This window comes from Pimephales promelas, chromosome 3 (assembly GCF_988280905.1).
Source record: "Pimephales promelas chromosome 3, fPimPro1.hap1.1, whole genome shotgun sequence".
Classification (NCBI taxonomy): domain Eukaryota; kingdom Metazoa; phylum Chordata; class Actinopteri; order Cypriniformes; family Leuciscidae; genus Pimephales; species Pimephales promelas.
The window spans coordinates 1682700-1696638 of record NC_142771.1 but is presented as its reverse complement, the minus strand read 5'-3'; the positions used below and the strand labels follow the sequence as shown (position 1 = coordinate 1696638).

General features: G+C 37.6%; 2 protein-coding genes across 3 annotated transcripts; one reads left to right on the top strand and one right to left on the bottom strand.

The window, feature by feature from the left end:
* Window positions 1-396: 396 nt before the first annotated feature.
* On the bottom strand, window positions 397-4845 carry LOC120484901 (uncharacterized). The gene is made up of 2 exons (XM_039680339.2): window positions 4634-4845; window positions 397-1351 (listed from the first exon to the last, which is right to left on the bottom strand). Exons 1-2 carry the CDS (start codon window positions 4689-4691, stop codon window positions 516-518), a joined length of 894 nt encoding a protein of 297 aa, XP_039536273.2. The 5' UTR covers window positions 4692-4845; the 3' UTR covers window positions 397-515.
* Window positions 4846-6728: 1883 nt separating this feature from the next.
* LOC120484903 (uncharacterized) lies at window positions 6729-10107 on the top strand. Of its 2 annotated transcripts, none has more exons than XM_039680348.2 (4): window positions 6729-6836; window positions 6961-7287; window positions 8746-9030; window positions 9418-10107. In XM_039680348.2, exons 1-4 carry the CDS (start codon window positions 6770-6772, stop codon window positions 9525-9527), a joined length of 789 nt encoding a protein of 262 aa, XP_039536282.2. In that variant the 5' UTR covers window positions 6729-6769; the 3' UTR covers window positions 9528-10107. The 2 variants fall into 2 exon arrangements, with proteins under 2 accessions (XP_039536282.2, XP_039536281.2); XM_039680347.2 differs by having other exon boundaries at window positions 6943-7287.
* Window positions 10108-13939: the final 3832 nt, after the last annotated feature.

Sequence of the window (13939 nt, the reverse complement as noted above, 5' to 3'; positions counted from 1 at the left end):
CGTTTTTAATAGGTTGCAATTGTTGAAATACAGGTATTTCTCAGCTTTTTTGGCACCTCCATGTATCCATACTGTAATTCCACAAATAGACGAGCATCAATATCTAGACGGCGGCTGGCTTGACCGAGCGTTTCCAGATGACTACGCTCAAACATCGAGACAATCACACAAACGAACACACACTCGCTCAGGTCTGAATGAACGCCACATATTCTCCTCAGACTCGCTGCTGCTGCACTAAATGTGTATTTCAGGAGGACGACGCCAGAAAAGACGCACAAGTATCGCTGTGCACTTTTATCATGCATAGATGCACTTTTATGAACTTCAAAACAGCATTATAAAGCTTGGAAGAGCCAGGATATTTTTAATATAACTCTGACTGTATTCGTCTGAAAGAAGAATGGCATATACACCTATGAGTTAATATACCAATCAATGAACCAAGTGTCCTGTGCTCACCACACACCGGCTATAGGTGGAGAGGAGAGATGTGGCGGGTGATGTGTGGATTCTTAGCGTGATTTCAGACTGTGTTTCAGTGGTTTATCCACCGTATGGATCTCCATGTGTTGCTTCAGGTTAGTTTTAATAGAGAAACTCTTCCCGCACTGATCACACGTGTGTAGTTTTTCTCCAGTATGGATCCTCTCATGTGTTTTCAGATTTGATGAGTCACTGAATCTCTTGTCACAGTGTGAACACTTGTAAGGTTTTTCTCCAGTGTGGACCATCTCATGTGTTTTCAGATTTACTGCCTGACTGAATCTCTTGTCACAGAGTGAACACTTGTAAGGTTTTTCTCCAGTGTGAATTCTCTGGTGCAGTTTTAAACTTTCCGCTGTAGTAAAAGTCTTCTCACACTCAAAGCACATGTATTCTCTCACACCCGTGTGGATTTTCTGATGTTTATGTAAATATCGCAGCAGTGAAAAACTCTTTCCACACACAGAACATGAATGCGGCTTCTCCTTCGTATGAACCGTCAGGTGTATCTTCAGGTCTGATGCAGTAATAAATGATTTGCCACACTGATCACATGTGAACGGCTTCTCTCCGGTGTGGATCATCATATGTTTCTTATGGGATGATAATTGTGTGAAACTCTTCCCGCACTGATCACATGAGAACGGCTTCTCTCCAGTGTGGATCCTCATGTGAACATCAAGATGTTGTTTGGTTGTGAGACTCTTCCCACACTGAGTGCAGGTGAAAGACTTCTTGGTTCTTCTTTTCTTTAAAAAAAATGTTTTAGTCTTTGAGAGACTCAAGGGTTTTCCTCCAGGTTGGACATGATGTTCCTCCTCCACTTCACTCAGTTCTTCTCTCTCCTCGCTCTCTTCCATCAGGTCTGAAATGAAAGGAAAAAAAGTTTAATTTTGAGTACAACAAAAATAATTCAAAGAGAGGAACATGAAGTGAAAGGACGTATAAAAGAGCTCTGATGTAATAACAAAAAGTACTTTTTTAAAACATTATAGACACAAAACCCATCTTTCTGTAGCAAGAACTATTAAATATATTTGATCAATGACACAATTATATAACGTAATATATTAGCATTAAAAATCATACAGTAGTGTCATAATGTTGATACCAATGTTTAGATTGATCTTTAATTTATTTGACTTAAAACCTTTTAATTATTACAGTCCAGTCACACTAGACATTTAATTCCAATGACTCCCATTACATTTCTTCATTTAGCTGACGATTTTATCCAAAGCGACTTACAATTGTTATATATGTCAGAGGTCGCACACCTCTGGAGCAACTAAAAATGAAAATTAAGTCATTAATTACTCACCCCCATGGTGTACCAACCCCGTAAGACCTTCGTTCGTTTTCGGAACACAAATGAAGATATTTTTGATTAAATTTGAGAGCTGTATAACTACCACATTGGCTGCCTAAGGGACTGCCTCTTGACGGCCCAGAAAGTCAATGAAGAAAATGTTTAAATATCCCAAGTGACTACCGTGGCTCAACTATATGTTTATCAAGCGACGAGAATACTTTTTGTGCGAAAAAACAAACAAAAATACCGACTTTATTCGACTATTCCTTGTTGGCCAGAAACGAGACTTCAAGAGATTTCCACGACGCATGCGCGAGAACTGAACTGAAGTAGTTGAAGGAGATCGCAATTCTCGCGCATGCGTCGTGAATTTAAAGCTCTCAAATTTAATCAAAAACATCTTCATTTGTGTTCGGAAGACGAACGAAGGTCTTACGGGGTTGGTACAGCATGGGGGTGAGTAATTAAAGACTTAATTTTCATTTTTAGGAGAACTATCCCTTTAAGTGTCTTGCTCAGGGACACATTGGTGTCTCACAGTGGATTCGAACCCGAGTCTCTCACACCAAAGGCATGTGTCATATCCACTGCGCCATCACCGCCCCATGACTCCCATTCAGACGCATGTGAACGTGGGACATCAGAAACACGAGTTTCGCTGCGTTCCAGTTCAAGTTGGAAAGCCAGTTAATTAAAGCAAATAGCATGTAGAGCATTTGATTCCTGAGATGCAGAAAACAGGATGGAATCACAGAATCCAGTCACTAATGAAACTTGCTGTTTCTACAAGTCTAACGAAAACTAACGAAAAAGAAAGCTTCAAGCCCAGATGTTTCCAAGCAGCACAGCAGTAATGACTTTATGAATTTCTTCACTTAGAAGATTGTAAATATTGAGAAAATTAAAACTATGCAACCATCTACTACACTATCACATCAGGAAGTGCATTGTTGTCTCCCTAAGGAAAGATTTGGTTCATTTGCTGCCTTTTGTGCCGACGTCACAGTTACGTCACGGCACTAGCTGGAGGCAAAACAAAGTGAAAACTGGAGGCGGCCAATACAAACCAGCACAGATTCGGCTACATAATAAGGAGCTTAAATAATTGTTATTATTATTAAATGTCATCTTGTTGTGTTGTTTGGTGCAAGAATTGATGAAAAATGAATATGCTGTATCTGGATTTTTTATTTCTAGAAAATATTCACATGATTAAAATCGCACTGTAATGTCACTCTTTACATTGTCGTGGTCTCGGCGCTGACTCGGCAGAACTGCGGATCGTACACATAAGTCTAGTACAGGACCATATAGGCATCTAAAGATTTATATGCCCTCAGTTTCTCTTTACGATCGGTTTCTCTATAAGGTAGGTGTAGAAGTCAGGCCACTCAACCGAGGTAACGTACGTTAATCCTGTCAGATCGTCCATGCATTGAGTGAGCGTGTAGGCGGCTACGGGTCGGCCAATCTGGTTCCGTCTGTTAAAAGTTACTTGTGTAAATAACAATCGCGGTCCTGGACACTGAGTGACCTTACACATCAAGATAAAATCGGATTTTCTCCAGTCATTGTTAAAAAACAAGCTAACAATCCTTAATTCGTCTTTGCCGCTAGGATACGTACCAAAAACCTTTAAGCTAGCTATGATTAAGCCGCTTGTTAAAAAAACACACTTGATCCTACAGAATTAGTCAATTAAAGGCCAATCTCGAATCTGCCTTTTCTGTCAAAGATACTGGAAAAAGCAGTATCTTCACAACTATGTTCCTATCTACAAAGAAATGGTATCTGTGATCATTTTCAATCAGGATTTAGACTGTATCATAGTACCGAGACAGCTCTCATTAGAGTCACAAATGATCTGCTCTTATCGTCCGATCGTGGTTGTATCTCTCTATTAGTGTTACTCGATCTTAGTGTTGCATTTGACACAATTGACCACAACATTCTTTAAAATAGACTTGAAAATTATGTAGACATTTGTGGAACTGCACTAGCATGGTTTAAATCACACTTATCTGACCGTTATCAGTTTGTAGCAGTAAATGAAGAGATGTCTTATCGAGCACAAGTTCAGTATGGCGTACCACAAGGCTCAGTACTAGGACCGCTGCTGTTCACTCTGTACATGGTGACTTGACTTGAAATTTGTAGTCTCAAATACAGACAGGAACTCAAAGTCTTTTTTGTAATAAGTAAAAAAAAAAAAAAGACTTCTCATCACAATGTTGTTTTTGTAATCTTGAATACTTTAATTTTTTTTTTGTAATGTTTAAATTTTAATTGAATCAATTGTTGAATTCAATCACTAGAACTGCATAAAAAAACATCTCTTATGTTGAAAAAAAATATTTATAGAATTTTATTCTGTATAATGTAAGTATTTACATTGTACACTGCAAAATTTTCCAGCATTTATCAAATATCGTGAGTGGGCGGAGTCAGGCTCTGACCAGGGGGAGTTACCCTTTAAATGAAATTAACTCATTTGTCACAATTAATTAAATTGAGTTACCCTTTAAAAATATAACAATAAATAATAATATAATAATACATTATATATATTATAGTAAACTAATAACTCAACTATATTGAGAAATGTTCAACATTTTTGTAACATACGTTGCAAAAAAAAAATGCAAACTACATATAAACCAGAGCTAAAATTACACTTTATTTGACCTGATATTGACAATCAATATGAAAGTTTCCCCTTTACTGAACTGTACCCATTTCATAGTTTAACTCTTTATCTAAAAGTGATGAAGGGCTTGAATGTTTCTAACATGAATGTTCTCCAGCATCATGAATGAATGAAGAATAAACACCAACCTCTTTGTTCTTCATGATCTTCAGTGTGTTTCATTCTGCAGGGTTCTGGATCACTCATGTTCTCACTGTCCTCTTTAATAAACTCAGTCTTTGCAGATTGCAGCTCTGTACTCTGAAGCTCGTCTTCACTTGCAGCTGATGGGAATTTACAGCATTTATTGCTGAATTACTGTGGGAGGAGCTTCACTGATGATGTAATTACTGTGGGAGGAGCTGATCTGCCAAAATAGACCAAAAAAGACCTGATGTTGACATAGAAAACCCAGTAAATGCAAGTGTAATGTTTCAAATAACTTTTGTGTAAACAAAATGTCAGAATATAGGTGAAATAATGTTGGATTCACATTCAGCATAACATATATATATATATATATATATATATATATATATATATATATATATATAATGAAACAATTCTGACTTTTTTATAAATATAAGATCATACTAAGAACTTAAATATAACTAAGAGATCATACTAAATTTCAAAAGTAGTAAAGAACTGTAAGAAAAAACATAAAAAACAGCAATAAACACATATATAGTAGCTACCAAATCCCCCCAGTCTGCTTACACTGATGAAATGAACTTTAAATGTCAATTTACAGGAGATCTGAAGACATCAGCATAATAAATGAGGTGAAAACAGGAACTATTGTCATGAAATAAAGAGTGTTTTCAGCAGATCTGTTAATATTGACGATCCTCAGACTATCAACACTCATTCAACAAGCTGTTCAGGATCATCAGCAGATCATCTCACTTTATTCTGAGTGTTTGCAGTTAGAAACACATTATTTGTGTTAAAGTCTGTTAAGACAAAAACACAAGATGACATGGATCTGTGTTTTCCAATCTTTTTTACTCAAGTAAAAATCAAAAACACTTTTTTATTCACAAAATCATTTCTATGCTAGTATGATTAATTTTCAACTCAATGTTATTTTTCAAACAAAAGAAATTCAAGATAGATTTTATTTTTGCAAACGTACTTTGCAGACATTCTTTATAACTTATACAGTAACTAGAACAAATAAGCAGAAGTCAACCTGCAAGTCTTTTTGATTTTTTTATCTTGTTTTTCATTAACGTATTTTACAACAATACAAAGAGCAATGTGTACATTTTTACCAGATTTAGTACTACATTAGTCTCTATTTGTTCCCCACTAAACAATGTTTTTTTTTCTCTAAATGTTCAGATTTTATAAAAATTGTGCACCCGTGATTTTTCTAGAGTCAATTTTACTGATGAATTATACACTAATCTAGTTTATAATAGCATTTTTGTCAGATTACGATCATATATTTTTTATTTATTTGTTGTTTTTCTTTATAATGAAGTTGTCTGTATTAAGTAGACTTCTTCTTTAAGAAGAAGACTTAAGTATATTGTGTTTTAAACTGATAATCACTCTTTTGTGTGTAGAAAGTAGAAATCCTACTTAATTTTAAAAATAAAACTGCGCTGTATCGGATCGGTATCGGTCGATACTCTGAATTTTTAGTATCGGATCGGTTCTGAAAAAATGGTATCGGTGGATCCCAAATGTAAAGTATTTAGCACCGTTGCAGTTTATTTTAACAATGTAAAGTAACTAACAAATGTGTCACAAGAGTAGAAATAAAACAGCAGCAACACTTATCGATATAAAGGTGGTTTGGTGTTGGAAGTTTGACATTTGTCAGAGATTCAGCTCCGAAACACTTCAATACATCAATAACAGTTTGGCATAAGAACGAAAAAAAGGTTGTGTTAGAACTGTTTTAAAATTCTATTTGTACACATACACTCTTTAATAGACGTACTCACGTTTAAACACAATTTTACACAACGTACATTTATTTTATGCGCCTATTTATTTGACAGAAAAGAGCCATTCGCATTATTTTCAAAGCAGAGACCACACAAATCCACTCTTTATTAGGTCAGGATTATTAAAATGTAAAGATATTGTAGAATTGCAAACTTTATTAAGGTGAAGGTGTATTTCTATTTCCGACAAGTGTGAAACACACACCGACACGCCTGTTCAGACTACAGTACACACTAAACAGGGAACTGCACTTGTGGTCGTTCAGAGACACGCTTTCTCAGAGAGATGTGTGACTAACCATACAGAGTTTCTTTCTCAGGCTCATGATCTCGCTGAAGAAAATGCCTCACACATTTATTTTATTCTGTCTCGGTTTGTGGAGCTTAGTTGGTAAGTTATGTTTTTTAGTTCAATTTACAACATGACAGCATCTAAAATAATTAACTGAATGAGAAAATGAAATGATCATATAATGACTGAAATAACTACCCACCAGTTCCTGTGTGTTCTCGAGGTGTTGAGACGGATGAAATGAGGTCAACAGAGGTGATGGAGGGAGATTCGGTCACTCTTCACACTAATGTTACTCAAATACACACGGACGATCTGATTCTGTGGACATTTGGACCTAAAGACACACACATAGCTAAAATCCACCGAGCACATGACGAGATCTTTCATGATAGTGTTGATGGGAGATTCAGAGACAGACTTCAGCTGGACAATCAGACCGGATCGCTGACCATCACACACACCAGCACACCACACTCTGGACCGTACACAGTGGAGATCGTCACCGGAAACAAGGTCTCAGTCAAGACGTTCAGTGTTACCGTCTATGGTGAGCACAGCATTACACTGATCTTTTCTTATTCTCCTTTTAAATGATTGCACTCAACACCCGCAATGATGTTTTAAGAGTATTTATATGTTCGATATGGGGTAAGATGAGCCACTCACTGTGTGTGTCTAGTAGAGGTCTGATGGGATTTCTCCTGTTCCTGCAGTATTTAATAGCTTTAAAAGCTTCCACTCGGTTCTACAATCATGCAAAATTTGCCATTTTTTCACAAAAGTAATTTACTCGTCGTTCGGCACAAATTTGGGGTATTTTGCATATTTTGAAAACCTACTTTTGCGAACTAGCCCAGGTTTTTGGTCTGATCGGAAGCAATCTTGTGAACAATCTCGTGCAGGAAGATTATCCGAAAATTCTACTTTTTAAAAATAATTATTGATAGTCAGACTCGCGGTCGCTAAGGGCCGCCAAAACGTTCACTCACTTTTACTAAAATGGCTATAACTGGCGAAAACAATTGTCCATTTTGTTTAGGCTATAATGGCTATAACTCAAGAACGTAATGAGATATTTTCACCAAACTCAGCGCACCTATGTGGAAAACTTGCGCGACTAACCCTAACTCTGTTAACTTTAAATCCTTATACTTTTTTTCCAGCCCGTTCTCATCACAAGATGTCATATAGTGACGTTTTTGCCTATGCGTAGACATCCAACACACATGGCACCCTTTAGCGTCAATATGAGACGCAGAGATAAATGGGCCAGAAGGCGCCTCCTAGTGGTCTAACCCTAACACTACCCCAGACCTAAACCTACCCATAACCGAAGCGTGTTATATTGATGCTAAAGTGTGCCATGTGCGTTGGATGTATACGCATTGGCAAAAGCGTCACTATATGACACCCTAAGATGAGAATGCGTTGGTATTTCCCATGCTAAATTTCCTGTATTTGCTGTAATCTATGATTGAGATGGTAACATTCTTGCTAAATTAAGTATAATATATTTTTATTTGTGTGCTTTAAGGCCTCAAACTTATTTATGTTTATAATCTTCCGTTTAATAATCCAGATGGCTCAGCTAATGCTTTCGCATGGGTTAACTTAACTCGAATGTGCCGCAAGTTGAACCACTAAAGCACTTTTTTTCTTTATTTTTTGCAAAGTCATAATTTGGTTTCACATTCGGTCTCATTTCTCCTTTCCTAGATTACAACTCAAGTGAAAACTGTCTCATCTTACCCCAGGCTTTCAGATGCCTTTCTTTTTAATGTTATTTTGAACAATTGCTTTCTTTGGGTCCGTTTTTTAAAAAAATGAATCCCATCTAAATGCCGACTAGGAGCCTCATTTATGAAATATTTCATAGAAATTGTCATACACGATAATTTCTCATGCGTGATTCAAAGAACGAACATGCGTCTTCCAGACAACTGTTTCCGATCTCTGCTTTTTAAAAAGTGAGCAGTGATTTGCTTTCCTCTCTCACATTTCCCAGCTTCCCTGTCCATTCCTGTGATCAGCAGCTACTCTTCTGAAACACCATCCAGGTGTGTGTTGCTGTGTTCGGTGATGAACGTGACACAGGTGACCCTCTCGTGGTACAGAGGAGGCGGTTTACTGTCCTCCATCAGCATCCCTGAGCTCAACACCTCCATCTCTCTCCATCTGGAGCTGGACTATGAGGATAACAACACCTACAGCTGTGTGCTGCACAATCCCCTCACACACCGCGCTCGACATCTCAACGCTTCTCACTTCTGTCACACAAACTCCTGTATTAGTGAGTATGAAACTTAATTTCTTTCCTTCTCAGAGTGACTATTGGTCCATAGAGACGAGTGAAGTCGAATCCCAATGAAACACAGATTATTGGGTTTAATAATTCTAATTATTTTCGATTAATATTCATATAGACTATCTTCAGCTAGTAAAGCACTCATGTGAATGATCATAGTCACTGACAGAATTAAGTTCCCTTTTTTTATTCTGTTTTTTTGTCAATGACTGGAACTGAATAAGAACCGATTCTCAGTTCCCAACCCTGTCCATCTTTTTTTTTTGTGAACTTGTACTAATTACTAATGTCTGTTAGTGTAAGATAAAACAATTAGTGTAAGTGTAAATAAAAGTAAATAGTAAGAATACAAAGTTTGTCTTCTCTTCTTAGACTATGCCCACAGTTTTACTGAAGCTGTGATCCGATTGGTCCTTTCTGTCCTGGTGGGTGTGGCTACGGTTGCTGTACTGGTTTATGACATCAGATCTAGAAGAGTGTGATTGGACAGGACAGCAGATACATCACAAAAGTCCTATGATTAGTTGTGTTACTCTTGTTAACAGGAGGTTTTTCTGACGTTTGATGTCATGTCTAAGAACAGGAAAAGTATTTGTTTTCCATTCGTTATTATAGCTTGTATTGGTTTCCATGTTTTATTAAATGTGTACAATACTGTATTTCTGAACATTGCTCAAGTGATCACACGGCTGATTTGCACACAAGCTCTTCGTAAATATGCAACCCACTAATTTGGCATTGCAGCACAATAGCTTACTAAATAAATATAGATGTATACATACATAGTTTTGTGTACATTACTGTATATTATTTCATTCATGTTTATTAAAATATACACAGAGCCAAAAAAAATTACATTGTGCATAAATTAATCTGATGTTTTCTCTTTTGAGTTAGAGTTCAATTTAATGTATTTTAAAATGTATAATGTCCGTCACAAAACAACATCTATTGTGTTGCGGTCATTATAAGTGATTAATTAAGTGATGGTTGAGCATAAGTGATGAACACCTGCTGTTAACAAGCCGAAGATCTCCGCAGAGGAGGATTAAATCCACTGTTGCCGACTCATTTACTTGGGTTAAGGGACTTTTGTGCTAAAAGTTTTAATTTAGATTTTAAAAAATGGCTTACGCTGTTTTTGACTTTCGGCCACACGTACACTCTTACAGTCTGGCATAAGCTGTGACGGAGAAACATATGTGTGTCATATAGCTTAATTTGTTGCTATAGGTACTATTTGAAAACAAAGTTGCTTAGACATTCATAAAAGTAGCTAAATCTAGCAACAAAATGTCTATGTTGGCATCACTGAAAGCATCTGAGCGAAGTGAAATCTACATCCGGTCCAACTCTCTAACATGTAAGAAATTCATATTTGATTTCATAATTAGGTGTTTTAATGCTGTACATATATATATGTGTGTGCATCAAGATCTGCCCCAGCAAAGGGCTGTGTGTCACTGCTGAGAAAACATAAGACTGTTTTTACAAGAAACGTGTAGCTTAGTTTAGTCGACACGTTTCTTCCAGGATGTGGTTTGACAATGAGAGACGCGTACGAGACCGAGTTAACTCTGACACCAGTAAGAAGATGATACACTTTCTCAGTACACTCTCAAGAAAAGGTACAAAAGCTATCTCTGAGATGGTCCCTTTTCAAAAGGTACACTTTAGGTACTAATATGTACTTTCAAGGTACCAGTTTGCACCCTTTACGTACAAAGATGTATCTATTGAAAAAGGTACCGCCCCGCACCACCTTCTTACCTGTAGTTAAACCACTCTTCAAAAGTTTAAGGTGCTATATGTAGTTTTTAGGGGCCTCTAGCGTTGATGTTTCAGATTGCAACTAGAGCGCTCGAGCTCAAACACACGAGCGAACACACACGGTACACACGGCCACGCTAGGCTACTGTTATCCGCTGGACTGAACTAATGCTCCATGCTCGTACATGATAACGCTACATCTGTGCTGTTATCTAGCATCAGGCATTTCACTAACTATTCGTGTATCTAAAACAAAGCGGAGATCTCTCCATGTATCAAACGCTGTGCCCATGTTGATCCGTGTTTTCGATCTGATTGTCATTTGGCCTGACGAGCTTCAGCAGATTTTTTTTGTTTGTTATATTTATGTGGAGTTTGTGTTGGAGTGTGTGTTATGCTGGAGGCAGGAGTGTTTTGGTGTTATCAGACTCATGTCGTGAGCTAAAGTGCCGTCGCATTGACTGTATATAAAGGAGAGAGCCTCGGGAGTGTGTGTTGTGTTGAAGTGTGTCTCGGGACCACGCATTCACGTCACATCCAACGCAGTCTCATCCCAAAAAGTCATATAACTGACGTTTTGGGACGTCTTTTGACCATACGTCAATATTCGCCTTTTTAGGGCCTCCTTAAACGTCGGTAGATGAGGTTATGGGATCCTAACTCTACCCCAGACCTAAACCTAACCCGTCACCTAACTGACGTTAAAGGTAAAGCGTTAGTTGTATGACGGCCCGGGATCGCTACAGACGTTTAAGGGGGCTCTAAAAAGGCGGATATTGACGTATGGTCAAAAGACGTCCCAAGACGTCAGTTATATGACTTTTTGGGATGAGAATGTGTTGTCACATCCGATGGATTTCGCAGAAAATCCGACCCGGAGACTTCACATAGAAACAGGAATATTGGCCTTCAGAGGAAATATCAAAACCCCACAAGTGGATCATTGTAATATGTGATTACAACCCCTTCACACACAGCCAATAAAAAAATAATTCATTTTAGAAGAAAAATTACATATAGCACCTTTAAGTTAGTAAGAGTGCACATTAGTCCCTCAAAGCTACATAATAGTACCTGAATGGTACATATTAGAGCCCATTTGAAGGGTGCTGTCCAAGTGACAGCTTTTGTACCTTTTTTCTGAGTGTTCCTTATTTAGTTTTCAAAGACGTGCACTTCTCTAATGTGATAAAAGCAGAAACATGACTTTTGAATGCCAGAGTGGTTTTCACAGTTCTGAAAAACTATTAAGATCAAAACTAATCTGGGTCGCAATTCTTTAATACGAGTAAAGTAAACGTGCTGCACTCGGTGACTGTGAAAGTGAAAGCTTCTGCTGTGGTTTGAGTTACACACAGAATGTGCTTTATGCAGATGGGTGGACAAACAGCTCCTGCGTGTCTATTATTACATGTTTGTGCGGTGTGTGAAGACTTTATTTTCCTGTCCTATGTATGTGAACTTGATATATTCTAACTTCTAGCAGACGACCATCGAAAACAATGTTTATTATACACAACTTTAAGGCTTAATATGATTTAAACCAGACTGATCTCATGAAGTAGCGTGTGTATGACACGCCAATTCGTATTTCCATTTTTGGCGTGCTATCAAGACACATAATCGCTTTCAGCGTGTTTATGAACGCCGTTGACTTAAGGTTATATAAATATATGACTTACCTCAACCCCGTCCCTAAACCTAACCGTCGCTGGGGTTAATGGCATTTATGACTGGAGATTTGACTGCGTGTAGACACGTGGAATGACGCGGAAGTTAATGGCGTAGACATATACGCATACACGCGGATAGCTCAAAATGCGTAGATAACACGCCACCTGACTCAAAAGTGGCGTGTATGTTTACGCAAAAGTCATGATGTCATGTTGTTTAAACGGATGCGTTATAAAAAACCCTCACAGTCGTCATGAAGGGTAAAAATAAGCTATATAGACGGGGAAAAAAAAAACAACTCTTTTTGCACCAGACTATATACACCAGGGCCGTGCAGAGACCTCTGGAGGGGCAGGTGCTCAAAGTAAATGGGGCACAACAAGGCGTTAAATAGGGCTGTGCTCAAAATATCAATACAGATGATTCTGCATCGATACAGCAGCAAATGCATTGATGTAGTTTTGAAAAAGAAACAGAACAGAAAAGACAAATTTAAAGTTTAACATTTAAAAAATAATAATTTATGAGCTAGATATATAACTTTTTAAATAAATACTGTAATAATAATAGTTTAAAGTAAAAATAATAGTTTTTAGTCAAATAACACCCCTCCACGGCACGCCCGTGAAACTTTTCTCCCTCAAACAGCAAGCTAACGTTACTTCTACAGCCATACACACAGCAATACAAACAACATCTCTGCATGCTCTCTTCACGTCGTTCTAGTAAAATAATAATAATAAGTAGTAAACATACATCAAAATCACTTCGCTGAGAATAAAACACCACTTACCAGCAGCCGCAAGAGTTGAAGCTATCCTCTGGGAATGCGCGAAATTAAAAAATGCGCGTGCAGCGTGAGGAATCGTCCCGGATGAGTTCGTCAGGTGAAAGGTCATCGTGTGGGTCGTTTTATTTATGGCTAAATTATTATTCATTCATTTTACTACTAGTTAGATTGGGCAGGCATTCTAACTTAGGCATCCCACCCCCCCATATTTTTTCTGCTGTAAAGTTGAGCATTTTAACATGGAGACACAGATGTGACTCACTTTCACATCCAGCCTCCAGTGGCCAGCCGCTGAACTGCAGTTTAACTCACTGTCGTGTTGTTTCAAGAGAGAGACTGGGAGGATTACACAATCTTCCTGTTCAGAACTAACACGTCTGGGTAACGTTGTGTGTTTCCTGAGCATCTTGTGTATCAGTCGTGTACGAGATCTGTAGTTGTCCTGAGTGAGATCTGGATCTCAGCATCGAGGAAGAATGGCAGAGAAACTAGCTAGCTATTTTTCTTGTACAGATACAGATCGATCTATTATTATTATTTCATATATTAATACTTATATATTATTGTTGATAGGCTTTTTATATTGCTTCTAAACTGGACTTTATTTGGTTACTCGTAGTAGAAATGTTCATATTGTATGCCATGATGGAAAATTATTTT

What these genes read in the sequence shown, in the direction of transcription:
- LOC120484903 (XM_039680347.2), top strand. Translation starts at nt 6,770, where the DNA reads ATGATCTCGCTGAAGAAAATGCCTCACACATTTATTTTATTCTGTCTC. An exon ending in CGGTTTGTGGAGCTTAGTTG is followed by an intron (nt 6,837 to 6,942) that starts GTAAGTTATGTT and finishes ACTACCCACCAG; the next exon opens with TTCCTGTGTGTTCTCGAGGT. An exon ending in TCACACAAACTCCTGTATTA is followed by an intron (nt 9,031 to 9,417) that starts GTGAGTATGAAA and finishes TTCTCTTCTTAG; the next exon opens with ACTATGCCCACAGTTTTACT.
- LOC120484901 (XM_039680339.2), bottom strand. Translation starts at nt 4,691, where the DNA reads ATGAGTGATCCAGAACCCTGCAGAATGAAACACACTGAAGATCATGAA. An exon ending in AGATCATGAAGAACAAAGAG is followed by an intron (nt 1,352 to 4,633) that starts GTTGGTGTTTAT and finishes CTTTCATTTCAG; the next exon opens with ACCTGATGGAAGAGAGCGAG.